Genomic DNA, 19,521 nt, shown 5'->3' on the forward strand with positions numbered 1-19,521 from the left:
CTTCGAAAAACCCTGTCGAATCCTCCCCATTATGCGGAAACACATCCGTCGTGCATGTGTCCACCGCAGCCAAATGAATCCGGTCCAAATACCCTCCAAATCAAATTCCCCTTTCCTCAAGCCATTCCCTCATTCCATGCGCCCTGACCCTCATCCGCACGTGCCCACTCACACAAACCGCCATCGACAGATGGTGGCCGCCCAACGCTCCGGGAAAACATGCCCAGCACGCACGCGCACAACAAATGACATGAGCAACCGCACGGCACAACGGCGGAGAAGCGCACACCGAAAGGATGCGGCCCTCCACAGCAGTCGCAGCCCACCGCGCGCATCACACCCGCAGGAAGAGTGACTCGCGGTGCGCGCTCCCTCTCTCCTCCTTCCCTTCATGCCCACAGAAGGAGGCAACAGCCACCAGCACACGCTACAAAAGAAGCATCCAAATCCACTGCAATGTGCATTTTGTGCGTGCATGTGGTTGTGTGTGCCTGCAGACACACGAGGCAAAGAAGTAAAAACAGGAGCAGAGCATGTGAAGGGACGCACAAACAAAAATGTACAGCAGAGGTGCGCGGCAGAAATAAAGAGAAAAAGACTGCTCAGACTCATGATACAGCACTGCAGAGGAAGCAGCGGCAATTCATTAAAAAATTTATTAAAAATAATAATAATAATTCATCTTCACCCTTCCACAACTCACACTTTGGAAAAAAGAAAAATGAAAAAAATTAAAAAAAAAAAAAAAAAAAAATTGAAAAAAAGAAAAAAAAAATTGAAAAAAAGAAAAAAAGTCGTCCTTTATTACTGTCCCACACACAAAAAAAAAAAAAATGAAAATGAAAAGCCACACAAAAAAAGCACCTAACTACCATTTTGCTCCAGAAATTGTCCGCATATTTTGTCCGAAAATAAAATTAAAAGATATTTAAGTGTCTTTCAACCGTCCGACCTCCATGTGTCCGCACATCGTTTGTATTTCACGGGGTCATCTGCGTGTTGCTGCTCCCCTCAGCCCTCTCATCGGCGCGTGAGTGCGGCCCGCAGAGCACAGTCACTCGTGTGTGGGGGGACTGAGAGAAGCACGCAGACATGACGGGAGTCGCGTCACTCCATCGGGAGAGTGAGCGCAGCAAAAAAAAAAAGAAAATCATCAGAGGGGAGAGAAATGCTCACAGGACTGCCGGCACGAAGGGACTGCCCGCCCTGGCCGCAAAGAAAACAAAACAAGAGGGAAGAAATGTGTGCTCCGCCCCACAGGCCCTCGTCGCACGCCCACACGTCACGGCTCCCGCAGCGCGCCGTTCGTCGCGGCCCCTCCTCATGCGTGCAGCAGGCGAGGCGCACAGGGCCGTCATCATGAGCGTGTCGGTGGGTGTGCGAGTGGAGCAGTTCGGCGGGAAACACACGGCACCCCTCACAGGAAGAGTGCGGAAGAAACAATTAAAGAGGGAAGAGTAGAAAAGAAAAACGTCCATAGTGATTGCCCCAAGGCAACAAGCAAAAAAAGAAAAGTGATTTTCAAAAAAAAAAAAAACAAGGAAAAGGAAGAAGAAAAAGCAAAAAATGAAATTGAAAAAATTCATTGGGTAATGATGGGATGCTGCTCAGTTGTTGCTCCACAGAATTCTGCAATTTCTCTCTCTCCAAATTCATTCAGCTAAGAGCCGCAGTGCCCCACAGCCCCAGAGGCAGCAGCAACAACATCTGAGACACACACCAATGCACGGTGCTGTCACCAATTAGATAAATGGCCGCCAACTCGCTGTAATGCCCCTTCTCAAGCAAAATGTCACGGTCCGAGGGTATTGTTGCGTTGGACTCCGATGGAATCTTGGTTTCCACAGGCATGGTGTTTGTATTGCCCGGTGCGGTGTCGACCGTCTGTGGCACCTCCTTGCCGTCTTCAGAAGAAACTTCAGTTCCTTCAGTCCGAGAGATGTTGTCGGTGTCCTCCGCGGATGTCGGTTCGGCGTCGCTCCTTGAAGGAGTGAGGCTGCTGCCTGAGTTCATTGTTCTCTCGGAATTTCTGCCCCCCGCCTCGAGGCTGAGGCTTTGCTCCGCGCCGGTGGTTCCGGTTCCAGTGGACCGCACTTCGTCGTTTTCAGTGGCAAGCTCAGTGCTTTTTTGCAATTGGCGCTCACTGTCAACTGTTTCGGTGGCCGCATCCATATCCGATGATGCACCCACTGAGGACGTTGATCCGCCACTCCTGTCATTCGTTCCTCCATCCTCCTCTGGCTCTTCTGTATCATTACTTTCAGGGGATCCTTTAACATCGGTAACCTCCGTTAATTCCGCTGGCTGTGGGTATTGTGGCTGCACATCTGAATCCTGTTGCATCGATTCCTTCGCTTCATTCAGCGTGTCTTGCTGGGCTGTTTTGCCTTCGGAAAGTTGGGCATTATTCTCTGGAAGAGAATTCTCTGCGCTCTCCGCTGCTATGGCGGGTTCAGAAATAGGGAATCCTCCGACAACCGTGGAAGAGGAAGCTGCAGGCACCGGATCTTCGGCGCTGTTTTCTCCTCTTGTTTAACACGATCACCCTCTGTCAATTCATGGCTGGCGGCGCTTTCTTCACTCCTTGACTCGGGAAAAACTGAGACGTCTTTGCTGGCCACCGGACCTGTGGGCTGTTTCTCAGCGCCAATTGATGGAATAGTGACTTTGCTGTCTTGGAGTTCATCCAGAAAATCATCTTCCGACAGTTTCTTGTTGTAAAGCATGACGTTGGTCACCGTCACATGGCCGCCCGTTGCACTTCGGTCCTTACTGTCCCCACCAATGTAGAAGTGTGAGATCCTGTGCGAGTTGAACAGACTTTCATTATATCTCTTGCAGTCAATTTCCTCTCGATCTACAAAGGCAATCCAACAGTAAGAATTCATTCGCAGTCCCACCTGATACGTCCTGTTTGGCTCCCAATCATCAAAATCCTCCGCATCACCAGAATTCTCAGGTATGGCCAACCACTTCTTTTCATGGGTGTACGAAAGACCAAAGAGCACCGTGCTGCTGGTGTCATTCATCCTCACGCCAATCAAAGGAACGGGGCTGCCACTCTGCGGCACCTCGTGGATGGACACCGTCGCCACAAGAGTGAACCCGTTGTTCGCAAAGTAGTACGGCACAGTCTGCCCCAATTTACCAACAGGCCACTCCGCCCATGATCCTTTAAACGTCAATCCATTGGGAACCCCTATCCTTTTTTCCGCCGGCCCATGGACAATGGCGTTCACGCCGAGGTACTCGTCTCGCCACTCGGTCACAGTTGAGTTACCAGACAAGAAGCCAACAAGCCTCTCAGTGGGAACAGGACCATTGCACATACTTTTTTTTGGCAAGTCGACAGTGACGCTGGAACCGGAACTGCAGGATTGCAAGGCGCTGTCCAAATCCTTCCATGTCTTCACCACTTCCTTTATCCGCTCCAGTTTCTCGGTCAGACGCACAGCAACAAGACTGTATGCTCCGTCGCTCTTCTTGTTCTCGTACAGTGAAATCAACTCCTTATTATTATCCTTCATCAACAGCGAGCTGGCGGCGGCGTCAACATTTTCACGAGATACCGGCCCAACATCATACATACGTGCCTTGTCCGTCACCCAAAGATGGAGCCGACCCTTTCCTCCTTCATTGTCCTTCGCATACACCGGCGCGGTCACGAGCATCACCTCCTTTCCCTCAATGGTTGCCGTGGTGAATCCACTCTGGACGCCATGCCCCTTTCGATTGTGTGAGTTTCCCCACACGCGGTTAAGTGGCTCACCCAACGTATTCCAACCGTACCCATTCCAAGTGGACATGTAAACGTCATAGTAGCCTCCAGCACAATGAGCCATCATGAAGAGTCTTTCGTCGTCGTCTTCTTTCCACTTCACCAGGGTTGGATCCCTGCAGCCCTTACCAGTCGCCGTGGATGAAAGCTCCCATTTTTTGTCTGACGGGTTAAAACTCATGGACAGTAAAACGCGCTTTACATCCTTGTTTTTGGCCTGCATGGGAAACACAATCGTGCCATCACCCATCACAGCACCCGAGCCTCCGCCACCCAAAAACTCGGTCAATAAAACAGATTCTCCTTTTCGTTGAGGGTCCACCACATGGGTCTCATTCCACACAAGTTTCTTGTTGTTTCCACCCTCGTCAGAGACAGTTCCCTTCACGAGTAAAAGGCCCCGCTCCTTCGTATCTTCAAACTGCGACTTTGTAGGACTGTATTTCCCCACCAGCATGTAGACAATCTCCCCAATTACAACTGTCGTTGGTCGCAAGACTTCTGTTGTCCCAAAATTATTCGCGGCGGCGTCCACAAGTTGCATGCAAAACAAACTTATATCCGACATCGAAATATCCATTGAGTCATCACTTATATTCAGGTGCTTTGACACAATCCCAGCACAGCTGCCAGCTCCGTTCCCATCCCCGCACTGCGCTTCAGCCACGGCAAATACATCATCACCCACTTTAACGAGGCCAGGAACGCGGAGCGAGGTGATTTCCCCGCCGTCCTCGTTAAACTCCTTCCAATTGGCAAATGATGACGACGCCCTCTTAAAAGGATCAATGGTATTCCTTGTTTCACCCCCAGCGGCCGCAACCCAACCGGTACCACAGCACATCAACAAAACAAGTAGAAGCACCGCGGAATAGAAGTGAAGCCGGAACATGTGGGGCCTCTGCGGCTCACTCTCTCTTCCTTCCCTCCTCCTTCCGCTGGATCCGGTCACGCGGCGACGGTTGTGTGTGCGGGGTGCCTTCACTGCAGCAACACGTGAGAGCATGTAAATATGTGTGTGTGGGCGGTCTGTGTGCTGATGATCCTTTCAGTGCCTTCGAATTTCACAGTAGCGATTATCGCTTGTTTGCTTGCTTTCCTAGCGTGTCTGTCCAAGAAGTGGAGAAGGCAGCGGCGGCAGAAAGACAACAACAACGGTACACACCGCCACCACTCAAAGCAAAGCACAACATCACCATCCCCGCAGCCATTACTCCCCAGTACCCCCAACAGCATAAATAAATGTAAAGTATTTAAAAAGCGAGCAGCCTCCCAGTTGGGGGCCGCGGGCAATGGCCTTGCAAAAAAAAACAAATGAGAGGGGGCCACTCGTGCAGTGAGGGAAACAAGCGTTGCACTGCACAACAAGCCAATTAGTGAAAATAAAACCACAATGCGAGTGGCACTGCAACGGCACGACGGCGTGACAATCCGTGGGGAGCACCGATGCAGACCAGCACATCGCCTGCAGGAAGAGTTGCTTCTCCCGCTGAGTAGAGAGGAAAAACAGCCTCAGCGTCCCAATGATGAGAGGTCGTCTGCACCTCCTCGAAGCACCTGCAAGCTCGGCAGACAAAAAGATGCCGATGACGCTCTGCTGCACGCATGACGGCCGTCGCACCATTCAGAATGGCAACCGCATCCTGTGGCACCACACGCCGCAGTCGATGTGCACAGCATCCGTCTCCCTCCCTCCTGTCCCTCTCCCTGAGAACTCATCGGTGGCCGTGGCACACCCACCGACATGTCAGAAATCACTTGTTTTCCCTCCTCCCTCGCACATCGCACAGCAGCACCGCCAAACGAAGGTCACTCCTTCTTTCGCGGATTCCCCTCAGACACGCCTCCTGCCACATGCATCAACTCACAGGCACGCAGTCCGCAAACGTCACGCTGCTACCCCGCATGATGCCGCACACACCAACACGGCACCACGCCACTCGGTGCAAGCAGTGTCTGGACACACAAAACAGGTTGCCCCAGCCAACGACAGCCCCCTCCAAGCAGTGAGGCAGGACTCGTCAGTAACAATCAAACAACCAGCCCTTAGTCTCCTCCTTCCGCCATGCACGAGGTTCCGCCTGCCACATGCATCATCCGTGACGCCCGGGCTCTCAATAAGCGAGCAAAACGCTATGCGCCCCTCGGCTCAACGAGAAGCCCATTGACAATTCTCAGCCAGTCGTCTCCATGGGCCATGCGTGAGGAGCACCACGGCAAGAATGCACAGAAGGTTGCATGCAAACCCTCAACTCATTCCACGTCAACAAGCAGTGTGGCATCATACATATGTTTCACAAAAATGTCGGCTGGCGCTTCCCCGAGAGGCCTCCCATACACATCGCACGTGATCACATTAAAGAAAAAGTAACGCCCCCAATCTGACTGTCATCCCGCGGCGGAGATCAAAGCACAACCTAACAAAATGCCGCAAATCATCACATATTTCACACAGACCATCAAAAGATTACGCGGCAAATGCACAGCACGGAAGAAGAGCCATGCCCACAAACACGCAACGCACAGACACAGTAAGAGAGTTGGGAAAAGCAGCACCCAACGCCATCCCCTGTGAATGCAAATGATAACAGCACCAAACAAAGAGAAGCACCAGACGGGCACCACATGTGGGCCACAGACACACCCACCCGCCCATTCACTCTTCCTCCTCCCAATGGCGTGGCCCTCCTTCACCTCCACAAACACGCCTGTCCGTCAGTTATGTGTGCCTCTAACGCAAGCACTCAAGTGGCGTTTCGGTAATCCAAAATTCAGCACCTCAGAAAAACAGAGGACATGCTCGCAGAGGCCACACGGCTCCTCAACGCACCTTCCAACCCTCCTCACGACTCTGCAATGCGGCGGAAAGGAGTACAGGCGGCTCTCGTGTCACAGAAGACGGCCAGTGGGAGCGGTTTTCACAGCGCAGAAAATGCCAAGTTGTAAAACAGAGAAGGGAGGAGGTTCGCAGGGGACGTCACCTGCCACGCCTGACATGCGCCGTCTCATTCGTGCAACGGGGATCCAACGACACGGTTGTTGCGGTGCCTGCCCGTGCGTGCAACTCACACTCGCGCCAATGAACGCCTCAAGGAACATCCTGCAGGGGAAATGCAGCTGGCCGTGCAGACAATCCCGTGTCTCGTCAACGTTCCAGCAGCCGCTTTTTGGGCAAGGCGTCGCTCTCTTTCTTCCTTTTCTCCCGTGCGCCATCCTCGCATGAAATGAAAATGCCTTCCACAACTGGCGTCATCAAGCACCTCCAAATAAATTAGGAAGAATTCACGGCCTCGAGAAAAAGCACCCAAAGTGGCAGTCAACGTGAGCTCAGCAACGCACGCCATCTTCTGCCGCCGCGTGCATTGCAACTCCCCTCAGCCGCCCACTGTTTCTTCCTTCCCTGTAGACCCAAACCGCATAGTACACTTTGATTTGCTCGGATCATCCACAGGCTCGCGTAACCGTGTCCACCACACCCGTGCAGCTCGTGACTGCATCACTTCTCCGTCCACTTCTGCGGCACCGAATAGCGTGAAATAGGGATCCAAAACACCAAATCTGCGAGGCAAACACACATGCATCGCTCCAACGGGTGCCACTGAGAGAAATCACACGACAGCACACTATCTCTCGCTCTCCCATCAGCGATTTGCCGTCAACAACCACAACAGCATTGAGAAGCAGCCTCGGGGCAATCCCTGAGCACCGTCTCCACCTCGGCGAGCGACCCACTCCGGGAACCCTGCACTCCAGTGCCGTTCCGGGAAGAACTCCTGCCACCGCCAACCGTGTTACTCTGTCGCGTTAGCGCACGGAGCCCGCTTCAGAGAAACAACAGCACGCTCCATTCAAAACGTGGCTATGAGAGTGCAGGCAACAGGCGCAGGGCGCACCACCTCATTGTCCATTCTCAATAAAGAGAGGATGGGTGCCAACTTGCCGCAGCACGCACAGTTGTGCCTCTGTTGTCCTCCCTCGTGCTTTCGCAAATAAATCGTAATGCCCGCACCGCGGTAGCACGTGCCCCCAGACCTCGTGGTGCCACAACTGTGTCCCGGCACGACGCGGCTGGTCCGGGTGCCGGTAGATGCCGCCACAACCCCGCAGCCAACACACAACGCACACCGAGCAAGCAATCACCCAAAGAGCCACACGCGGAAGCGGACCATCATCCACCCATGACACGGCGCCTCAGTCCATGCGGTCACACGGAATGCACCGTTTCCTCAAAAGAACTTATGCTTCGTCCATCCCTTAAAAATGCTTCTGTTATTGATGGGAATCAAAACACAATAGAAGAAAATGGACAATGCAGTAGTACTGCGACACCGCCAAACACAATGTCTCCCTCATACTGGGGAAATTCTCCAATTACGCCTCGTATGCAAACACACAATCAAAATAACATGTAGAAATCACCCAATGTTTTCACCAGAAAACAAACAGCCCCACTCCCTCCCTAATTTATTCTCTCACCGTTAAGTTCGATAGCGCTGGCCATTTTTGAGACCTTTTTGTAATAATGTCACCTGGTGATGGTGCACCCGCACCGCATGCACACAAAACTATCCAAAAATATATAAATCCCACAGTGTTTTTTACCACAAATCAAAATTGCCTCTTCCCCCCCCCCAACTTGTTTTCCTATTTCGACGGTTATTCCCCTCTTCGGTGAGCTTCGTCTCTTCAAAAGTCTTCGGATGATATTGACACTTGGTACTGGCGTACCTTTTCCTTCCAAAACGCCGCTGTTTCACGGCTTTCATCGTCGCTCACATTATTGGAATTGACAACATGACACCTCGGCCAGTCATTCATCGGCGTGCTGTCTGCGTGCTGCACGTAAATAATCTCCCACGACATGTCTCGGGATGATTCCTCCCAGCCATTAAAATATGCCGCCAGGCACTCAGTGAACTGCCTCACAGTGCTGGCGGTGGTGTGATGCCTACCCGCCGTAGTCATCCGCAGCCCGACCAGCGTCTTCCGCGGTGACTTCACAAGGAAAAAAGCAGTCCACAAGCGGAAAGCTTGCAACCGCCGGTATGCACAACAGCCGATGCTTTATATTAGTATTTGTATGGTATTCCATTGCAACCACTCCACATAAGACTCGGTGGGGTGCCCTTGAGGGTTTAACGTTGGCACTGCGTGCTTTCCTCCACGACGTGCTGGTGGCCCCAGCTCCTTAACCTCCTCTACTAATGCACCGACAAACTCCCCCAAACATGAACACTCGCAAGCCAAACCCTCCCATACATTCAGACAAAAGAGTATTCTCACCCCCAATACCAGCAACAGGAATATATCCTTCTCACTCATCACGTTTCCCAAAATAGTGCGGTATTCGACGCTCGAGGCAAACAGATATCGGTGCGCTCAGAAATACCTCAGCACCGACTTCTCCTCTTGCTCGGGCAACCCTCACGAGCTTTTGAGACGCATTCTCAGAATACCACAGTCTCACTCCCCCATGCGTAAAGTGCTTTTCATCATCCCGAGAATTGATCCCATCCAAGGCATCCTCAGTGGCAGCGGAGTGTGCAATGAACTCATTCGCATCAAAGATGTGAAGTGGAATCGGCCCCACTCTATCCATGCGTTCTTTGACCATCCTCCAGTATTCCGCTTGCTCATCTGTAGTACCATCGCGCTTCATCCAGGCGCACATCGCCTTCACATCCATCTCGTCGGTGCAATTCATGATGATTCGTTCGGCTCTTACTTGCCTCACCCATTCACCATAGTTCCTAACCTCTAGGGAGGACACCACAATCATGCCCCATTCATCAAAAAACGCAAAACCTTTCGCTGGCGCTGTTCCCTCCTCTGTCACATCCTATATAATATGCCCTTTCGTCCCACGCTGCCATAAACCATACAAAACTCTCTTGGAAGTTGTATTGCTCCTGTATTCCGACACCGTCTTGATGGTCTCGTCAGACACTTACGTCGTATTTCCACCAACACTGTAGGCAGCCACTGGGAGTTTCTCGACATCACAGTGCAGCAGCTGGTAGAGGAGGCATGAACCGGCATTCATCGACTTCCCGATCCCGGGCGTCCCAATCAACACACGCCTCTTGGGCGTAAAGTCGGTTCGACCGTGACTGCTGAACCATTCGGTGAGATCGCCCTTGACGATCTGCCACACTCGATCCACCTCACAGTTCACATAGCAGTCACGAGTGGAATTATTCTCCTTCCACTTCCACGAGTACGGCCTTCCCTTGTCCGAGGTGAGCATCATCAGCCTGAGACGCGCGGTACAGCGGATTGCTCCACACCGTCATCCTTTTCGAGAGAGTCGCCAACTGCCCTGTACGTCCATGGCTGTGGTGGTTCCCCCTCCCTCACATCCTTTCCCATCCCCTCGCCACCAGGAACTTCCACCACATGGCTCCACCTCGCATTGTACACAGACTCGTAGCATCCCTCCAGTTACCTCGGTGCGCTCGACTTCTTTGGGCTCCTCGCTTCCTCGGCAGCTGCATCCAAAAACTCATTAGTGATGCAATGAACACTTGCCTTTACCCCCGCAGCAGCCACCAACCACCTCAGTAGATTGTCCATACAATGCTCGTAAAGCTTGTGTACATCCTCTTCCATGTCCATTTCATCCCTTGCAGCCCTCTCCATCATCACATAACGATCGGATGCCTGCATTTCGTTCAATACTCCCGCATCGCAAATATACTTCTCGGGGTCCTTAAAAACCCCTCCTGCAAGAATTTCCGATTGGCGTCCACAAAGCCCCTGCCATCAAATCTCCTATTAAGAAGCTCATTCAGCTTTCGGTCCATGACACGAACTTTTCTTTTAGACAGTACATCTTCAATCGTAGTTACAAGGGTGGATTTTTTTTTCGCTGCTCCGAGTATCCGTCTGGCATTTCAAGAGCTGAATCAATTTTTTGCATTGCCCGGAAATTGATCGTGTCCTTCCTCTCATAGTCCCTCCATTGACGAAGAAAGAACACACCCTCGTGAAGAAGTTTTTACACCCGGTAGTCTGTCAAATTAAGAATTCCTTCAAGAAGCTGCCGGCCTTTTACGTAAGCATCGAGTCTCCGAATAAACATCTCCCCCGTCGCATTGTGGTCTTTCATCAACGGTCGCCCTGGAGCCAATACAATTCCAAAAAAAAATCTAAGACTAAAGCTGGTGCTCAGAGTATCTCCGTCCAGCATTAGATCTTCCACCAGACTGTCAAGAGTCCACGGCAGTCACTCTTTACTCCCCAGCAAATGTTGGGCTGTAGCATCGGAGCCAACACAGGTGCCGCTGGCTCCAAAGGACACTCGCGGCTGTTTCCTCCCGCAGTCCCAATGGCGTTGGGCGTGGCACTCGCACGGCGGGGCGTTCAGTGCGCCATGCAGCCGCACTGCAACGCCTGTCGGTGAAGCAGTCAAGGCCCATCGCCTCCGCAGCAACGCAACGTGCAATTGGCAACAACACCGCCACATTATTGCCCTTTTCTGTTTTGTTTTATTCACGTTGTCCGTCTGTTTGCCCCATCACCGACACCAAAAATAAGTGCACACATTTACAAAAGGGAAGAAACAAAGAGAAAAGGAGGCACGATCCCACCGTCCCGCCGCGGGTCAACACTCTCGTCCACCCACCACCACTGCAGCACAGGAGACCGCAGTCACATCGCAGAGTCAGCACCACAATGCGCACCGCACCACCGTGCAGTAAACAATGGGCGGAACGCAGCCATGCATCGCCCCGCTCCATTTTCCCACCCCTCAAGTGTTGCGTGCCCGCACAAGGCAGCAAACAGAATCAGAGTGCACACAAACCCAATCATCCCCCTCACTCGCTGAAGCACATTATTCGCATGGAGTGACAACATTTGAGGACACAACAGCAGTAGCAGGCTGTATGGAATTTCCCAGCCAACGCTGCGAAGAGACACAACAACTCTGCGGAGTCAAAGTGACAGTCCCTCGGTGTTGCCCGCAGTCCACATGGCAGGAAAATCCCACGCACGCATAGTTCCAAATCCCTCGCTGTTTGAGTGCACATCAACTGAACAAGTGAAAAAAATACGTGCGCACAAGATGGCGTTTAAATAATTAAACTCTTCAGCATGCTTCGTTTGATGGTGTTGGCGAGCAGTCCCACACAATCCAATCAAAGTGACACGCCGGACAGTGTGGCGTCAGCCAATAATAAATAAAAATAATTGCGCCAATGCAAAAAAAAGTAAAAATTGGATTTGCACCCCACTCCGAGGCGACGGTGACATCAGAGTGTGTATGTGCGCAAGACCTTTCGTGGGGCAGTGGCCTCCAATCCCGTCGTGCCCTGACACAAAAGGGCAACAGAAAAAAAAATAGGAGCGCACTCTCCAGAAAAGGAGTGACGGTTGGGCAGTCAACCCCCGTTCCTTCTCACGTGACATCCACATATGTGCACTCCAACTAAAATACGTACCTCCCTGGACGCCGCATGCATGACGTGTGGTTTCGTCACTCGCAATGTGTTTTTCCCCCCGCAAACAACAAAAAAAGGATGGTCATGGCGCAGCTCCACTCGGGGGAGGCAATCGAGGCGGACACGGGCGGGAACCAGTGATCATACAAAATAATAATAAAGGGTAATAGCCCCTCCAAGCCACGAAATCGTGCAATGTTGATCCCTCTTCTTCTAAATTAAAACCTCCCCAACAGAACTAACGCAGCACACACATGTGCAGCACAATATCTTTCGCTGCCCGCGTCCCATCTTACTTTCCATGACTGCCACGGCGGTGGTGGCTGCGTCACATATGAGATGACTCCAAAATATCAGGCAGCATGCTGTGGAGAGTGGACGCTTGCCGAACGTGACCGCGTTGGTGCCTAACAGGAAATGGCGTCAAAAAGAAAAAACTATCCGCGACTCAAGCTACCCGTGTGTGGCCGTAGTAAAGCAAACACCGAGACACGTGTGGAGCAACGCAAAAGAAAAAAAGAGAAGGAAGAAAAATAAAATAATCCGCAGAAATAAATCGATACATACATACCTACATATAAAGTAATAAGTCATTCCGCATAATTCCTCGTTCCTTCTCTCGTTGTTCCTTCTACACAACATCAGAAGTATAAAGAGCGGCAGGCATGCCCTCCCACACAGTCATCGTGCAACAGGAGAGAGAGTCACTGCAGGCACCCGCACGAAAAATAGAAACAAACCAACAAAAACCAACAATCAATGACGCTTTCGGTGCGGAGTCCGATGGGTGGCTGCGCAGCTGCACAGCCGTGGCCCCCACGCCCTCCCTCATGTCAGCCAGCAACGCACACTCACAACCTCCAGGAGATGACGCGTCACAGAAGGGCTTCATCGATTGTTTTCCCTAACGTTTTCTTGAATGCATCCTATGGCCCGCACACCAGCCACCGCCGTCGGGCACGTCCTCATTATTGAGTACAGACATGAAATAGAGAGAGCAGCAGCCCCCATATTCGGAGCTGCAGCGAAGAGCGTAAAACACGCACACACACGTTACGCATCCACCCCGGGCTAGCGTTATAGTTCGATAATCGTTTTTTAAAAAAATCAGTAAAATTTAAAAAAACAACGACCCAATCAGCCAACAATCCGATAAATAATAATAATAATAATAATAATAATGCAAAAAACACTGAAAAAAGCGTCCACGTTATGCCGCATCGGCAAGGGGCTTTGTGCCTTCTCGCCGCGTAGCGTTATTGTTGGGGGCAAAGCCTTTCCACCCCAAAGGGAGAAAATGCGCTAAATTTTTCGTCAAGCGCAGCATCCTCACCTGTCCAGAAGAGCATAATTAATGCTGCAGCTCGCACTGGATACACGGTCGAGTAGGCTCAAGGCGTCTGAGCGGGTGTCACCAGCCATGGGCTCCTGCTGTGCGGGTGGTCGGTACGACGACGCAGCGGTGGTGCCTGAGGCGTACGGCGATGAAGTCACGTCGTGCGGCTTCCGCACGACCTCGTTGCTCTCCTCGCCATCGCGCAGCAGCGCCTCCAGCCCGCCACGCCGCGGCTCGCGCAGCTCCTGCCATTCGCGGTCCTCCGCGTACCACACAACGACGCCGTACACAGTGACCGCAAGCAGCACAGTGGTCAGCAGCAGCACGATAGCCGCGTACGCCCTCGTACCGCCGTCGCTCGGCGCAAGGTGGTTCGCCGCGCTGACCACGCACAGCGCCGCAAGGAGCACAAGGCTCGCAGTGTGCATCACCGTCAGGAAGGCCGAGCGCATCATGTTCGTGAAGGCAACCACGCCCGCACCCGCAAACAGCACAGCCGCCATGCAGAAGTACTGGACGTGGCAGCCTCCCACGGGCGGGTGCACAGACGCAATCAGGCCCACCACACACAGCATCGACAGCTGGAACACGCACCAGTACACGCGGCTGCCCTTCATGTTCGTCAGCATGCCGCCGTACATCCGCTGCTGCGCCGCGGGGTGCCAATACCCGACGGGGTACAGCAGGCGCTCGTGCAGCGGCTTCCTCGAAAACTGCCAGTACCTCGTGAAGCTCGCTCCCACGTGGCGAGCAATCAAGTAGCACACGCCAGCAGGGAACGCCACACCGTACAGCACGCCAACGACACCGATCACGCGGTGCTGCACGCGGGCGTCGGGCATCGCCAGTGCACGCACCGAGCTAAAGAAAATGCCGAGGTGCATCGCGTGCGCCACAACGTACGTCAGGCTCGGGAAGCGCATCGCCGCCCACGCACTCGTCGCGCCCACGCCGCGCCACCGCTGGAAGGCGGCCGTCACACCGCAGTGCACGCACCCGAACACAGCGGCGAGCAGCGCGTTGCCCACCACCATCCACAGCGGGTCAAGAGCAGCAAACACCGACAGGAAGTACGGCAGCGCAGCGGTGCTCGCACGCTCCTGCGTCGAGGCGCATGACATCCTCGCGAACACGCCCAGCGCCTGCATCTCCAGGACGGAGCCCAGCCCGCCGGTCACCACCACGGCAACAGCCGTCGCACCCGCAACAACGCCGGTGATCGCCGAGAGGGCGCTGGCAGCGGCGGGCAGCGTGTCAGACCTGATCGTGAAGGACCCAAGCAGCACTCCCTTGCAGCCGCCGGACACTGCCGCAGCGTCGCAGCGAATGACTATCGTCTCGTCGACAGCAATGAAGTAACCGCGGTGCACGGGCACAGCCAGCTCCAGGACGGTGGACGGATTCGTCGCGTTGCGCATCCACGTCGCGTTGCGCAGCATCGCTCCCCACGGACCGCCAAGCCCACGAGGCTGCGCCGTCGACACAGGCACAAAGCTCAGATGCGTGCCAAGCTGCGGGTCGCGTGTCCACCGAAACGGCGGCGGCAGCGTCACCATCAGCAGTGTCGGGACGGCGCTCCCACCGCCGCGGATGTCGTTCTGCGTCAGGCTCCCACCATCAGCCGTCGTCGTCACGGCGAGCGTCGGGCACGCCACGTCGCTCCACCACAGCGTGCTGCTCACCGACGCCGTCGGGGTCCGCGTGGGCGGCAGCGCCACCGTCTCCATCACCTGCAGCGTCTCCGTCGGCCCGTACCGCGTCGGACTGTAGTGAGCCGTGCTCAGGCTCGGTGTTGGTGTCGGCGTTGCCGTCCACGTTGAAGTCGGGCTGCGCGTCTCCGTCAGCGTCGTCGTGTGGCTCAGCGGGGCAGACGTGCGGTTGCACCCGTCCACGTGCGGCAGGTACACCGGCAGGCAGTCGCGCCCGTACCCGCCCTCAGCACAGCGGCAGCGGCACGACCCCGACATCGCCCTCGTCGCAGCAGCAAAGCAGTGCACGTCGGCGTCGCACACGCCACACGCCACGGGACGGAATTCCCCGATTATGCCGGCGGACCTGTAGTTGATCGGCTGCAGCGCATGCCCGTTGAGCGTCAGGCACCCCAAAACGAACTTCCGGCCGGCACCCCCGAGCGCCACAATGCCGTCCATCACGACGGGCCCACTGCCGGCGTTCCCGTAGAGCGTCAGAATGCTCTGCACGAGGTCCGCACGGCGCGGGTACGACGGCACAGACAGAAGCCTGCCGCTGATGCTGTTGCCGCGCACCGACAGCCACGAACCGGACACAAACGACGCCGACCCCCGCAGCTCCAGCAGCGCGCCATCGGTCAGCACACCGGCGTTTTCGTTCACCACCACGGCGGACGCGTTGGCCACCACACCGCTGCCGAACACCAGCCCATGCGCGGCGTACACCTGGCTCCCCGACACGCGCAGCACAGCGCCCCCCGACGCAACCACGCGCGCACTCGCGTAAAACGCATATTCGCCACCGAGCACAGCCGCGTCCAGCGCAACACCGCCACCGACAAGCTCCAGCACCGCGCCGTCCACCACCACCGTCCGCCCACCAGTCACCACGGTCACGAGAGCAACGCCGGACACAACCAGCACGGACCGCACAAGCCGCAGGCCCGACAGCACAAGCACCGGTGAGTACGGCGAGGACTGCGAGCCGGGAAGATACACAAGCGGCGTCGGCCGCGCGGCAACCAGCAGGGAGTCCGTCACCGTCAGCACGGACCCCGCGGGGAACGTGCCGGTCAGCACGAGCGCACCGTTCAGCGCCTCCACATCGCACACGGAGAGCTCCACCGGCCAGCTCTCGCCGCTTCCCATCACCAGCGCACCGCGCAACGCTCGACCGCCCATCACATACAGCACGGCACCGTTCAGCAGCGACACGTTCTGCACAACAATCCGCACGCCGCCTCGCGCCATCCACGGCACGTAGAGCACAGGACTCACGCCGTCCAGCACAACGTGGCGCAACGTCACCTCGCTCGCGCCGGCAGGCACAACGAACACCGACTGCACCGTCACGCCCTCGCGGAACAACACACTCGACGCGGTGCCCACAGCGGGCGGCAGTGCGGGAGCTCCCACAGGCAAGCACGCCTCGCCGTACCCGCCGCTGCCGCAATCGCACACGCACACACCGTTCCTCATGCTCGCAGACGCCGTCCCGGGCGCGTAGCAGTGCGTGTCCCTGTCGCAGTCGTCGCACCCAGCAACGTCGATGCGCCCAGCGTCGCCAAAACCAGCCGCTGCGTACTCCTCCGCCGTCGACAGGACACGTCCACCAGCGTCGTTGCACGCCACCCTCACATGCGCCCCAGCCGCGAGCGACAGGCTCACCGACAGCATCCGCGGCAGCAGCGCTCGGTTGCGCACAAAGCTCAGCGTGCTCCCAGCAGTGGTCACGGTGCCAGCGGCGTAGAGCATCTCCCTCGAGACGCCGTCGTGCACGTTGCTCTTCGCCAGCAGCATCGACCCACCAGCCAGGCCCACCGTCGAATAAAACGCCACCGCGTAGTCCTCCGTCGACAAGAATTCGCTCCGCACAAGCGTAACAGCGGAGCCCGACACGCTCACAGCCCCACGCACAGACACCGCGTGCTTGCACAGCAGGAAGTCGCTGTCAACAAACGCCACCACGGAGCCGCCACTGGCCGCAACACCGCCCTCCACCGACACGCACAGCCCCAGCGCCGTCTGCACCAACAGCCCGTCCAAGTACAGCGCACCGCGCGACGACAGCGCCACGCCGCCAACAAACAACACGCCAACAGCGTCGCCGAACACAGCCGCCACATGCGTGCGCGCGATGGTCAGCACGCTCCCCGTCAGATTCACGTTGTGCAGCACGAGGCACGCGGAGGCATCGCCAAGGTCGTAGGCGCCGCGGTACGCAACACGATTCTCTGCGATCAGCACCGAGTCCACCACAGTGACGCGCGAGCCCGGCGGAAATCGGTTCGCCACCAGCACGCCGCCGCTGGAGCGCGACTCAAGCCCGCTGATCAACACATCGGCGCGCTCGCCAGCAGGCGGGTCGGAACTCCACCCGACAACGTACAGGCTCGCTCCGCGCAAAAACGTGCAGTTCACCAGCGTCACGTTGCGCACGCTCCCTGACATCGACTCCACGTCCACCACGACGTCCGCCGCAAAGGTCACACCAACGTAGCACGCCACCGACGTCCCGAGACCGGCGCTCACCTCCACATCACAACGCATATCGCGCACGCACAAGTCGGCGCCGTCGGTGCTCGGCGGCTCGGTGACAGCAACGGGCAGGCACGCATCGCCATGGCCGCCCTCCGCGCACGTGCAGGCACAGCCATCACTCGAGGCCGTCGTCGTGTACGCGGGGAAGCACGACGTCGCAAGGGTGCATGGATCGCCGCAGGTCAGGACGGTGACATTGTACACGGACGGGATGCTGTATTTCGCCTCCTCCTCGCCGTTCACAGTGTTGCACGCAGCCACAATCGCTCCGTTTGTGAGGTCGCTAGAAAATGAGGGTATCTGCAGCATTGTTGGCGTGAACGTGCTGGAAATGAATTGGTTGCCGGACACAGACACCGTGGAGTCACGGAGATTCACCGTGGGGTTAAAAACAGCAAAAGCAACCACTGGGGACACGCGGCAAAGGTTGCCGCTTAACTGCAGCCAGGAGTTGTAGTAAATGTAGGAAGAGTGGCTTGAAAAGAAAACAGCCGAGCTTCCTTGCATGTCATTGTCCCGAAAAACAACCGCTGACCGGGACTCCACACAAAATAACCAAAGAAACAGCATGAAGTACTGCACCGGCCTCGTCACAGCGTTGCCTCGAATCACCACGGCAGAGTTGTTCAGTACACACAGCGACAAGAATTCGGTATAACCTTCAAGATGCATCAGCGTACCCTCGCCGCCAGTCATATGAAACACGTTGCCCAACACCGCAAACACGGAGTGCCACGACACCCTCAGCGCAGATCTGACAACGTGAATGGCACTTGACGATGCCCTCACGCTCTGAAACACATTGCCACTGAGCACCACCGCGGAGTCGTTGCTGATCGCCAGCTCATTCATCGCAACACACGACGGTCTGTCAATGGCCAAACCCGACCGAGAGACCAGCCTCGTGACCGTGAAGCGGTTCCCGCTGATCGTAATGTTCGTGTGCGGTGGAAAAACACCCTCCGGGCTAAGCAACGCGTCACTAAATGTGTTGCCGGTGACAACAATGTTCAGCGACCCCACAGCGGCGTGCGCGTTGCCCAACAGCAACAGCAGGGCGCCGTCCCTCCACGTGCATCCATCGAACGTGGCATTCGCCACGTCGCCCGTCATCGCCCCAATCAGCACCGTCAGGATCATACCGCCCCCGCTGAACGTCACGTTGCGGTAGCACAGCCACGACAGCCCGCCGCCCACTGCCTGCGCCACCTCGGGGTACACCATGTCGCTGATGCACTTACCAATCGGCGGCGGTGGCGGTGTGGGCGGTGACGACGGCGGCGGTGGCGGTGGTGGCGGGCCAGCAGGCACAGGCGCCGGGACACACACATCGCCGTGCCCTCCAGCAGCGCACTGGCACCTGCAGTCGCTGACCGCCGTCGTCAGAGGAGCAAAGCAGTCGCCCTCCTTCGTGCACTCCCCGCACGCGGCAACCGTCGTCACGTTGGTGATGCCGTTCAGCTCCAGTCCTGCCGCCGTCGTCACCACCCGTCCAAGAACAGTCAGACACCCAGCAACGAACCGGTAGCCGTCCCCAGCCTGCGATAGCAGAGGTATCGACAGCCCCGTCGAGCCCATATTGCAGCCCGTCAGCGTCACCACACTGCTGCTGTCGATTCTAATACTAGCATCAAGCGAAAAAAACTGCAACATCGCACCCAATTCCACGTCGTTGTCGCGCCAATCCAGCCAGCTTGACTGCTGGACGATCCAAAAATTATATGCGTAGATGGC

The 19,521-nt window shown here is 55.8% G+C and overlaps 2 protein-coding genes and 2 pseudogenes across 2 annotated transcripts, besides 7 other annotated features; 1 reads left to right on the forward strand and 3 right to left on the reverse strand.

The window, feature by feature from the left end:
• Positions 1-19,521: a sequence feature (areas not merged during assembly with more than two copies in the genome that could not be assigned to a particular haplotype).
• Positions 155-337: a repeat region.
• Positions 646-679: a sequence feature (AT_rich).
• Positions 711-793: a sequence feature (A-rich).
• Positions 1,524-1,567: a sequence feature (A-rich).
• On the reverse strand, positions 1,653-4,784 carry Tc00.1047053506623.20 (annotated as a pseudogene).
• Positions 5,302-5,946, forward strand: Tc00.1047053506623.30 (uncharacterized protein; the record flags this gene model as incomplete). Its single annotated transcript, XM_804546.1, has 1 exon — positions 5,302-5,946. The coding sequence occupies one exon, from the start codon at positions 5,302-5,304 to the stop codon at positions 5,944-5,946; it is 645 nt and encodes a 214-aa protein (XP_809639.1).
• Tc00.1047053506623.40 lies at positions 8,387-10,729 on the reverse strand (annotated as a pseudogene).
• Positions 13,375-13,401: a microsatellite.
• Positions 13,549-19,521, reverse strand: Tc00.1047053506623.60 (dispersed gene family protein 1 (DGF-1), putative; the record flags this gene model as incomplete). The annotated part of the gene is made up of 1 exon (XM_804547.1): positions 13,549-19,521. A coding segment is annotated over one exon (5,973 nt), but the record flags the coding sequence as incomplete, so codon positions are not given.
• Positions 19,033-19,086: a microsatellite.

The sequence above is a fragment of the Trypanosoma cruzi genome, genomic scaffold, assembly GCF_000209065.1.
Source record: "Trypanosoma cruzi strain CL Brener 1047053516675 genomic scaffold, whole genome shotgun sequence".
NCBI classification, from domain to species: domain Eukaryota; phylum Euglenozoa; class Kinetoplastea; order Trypanosomatida; family Trypanosomatidae; genus Trypanosoma; species Trypanosoma cruzi.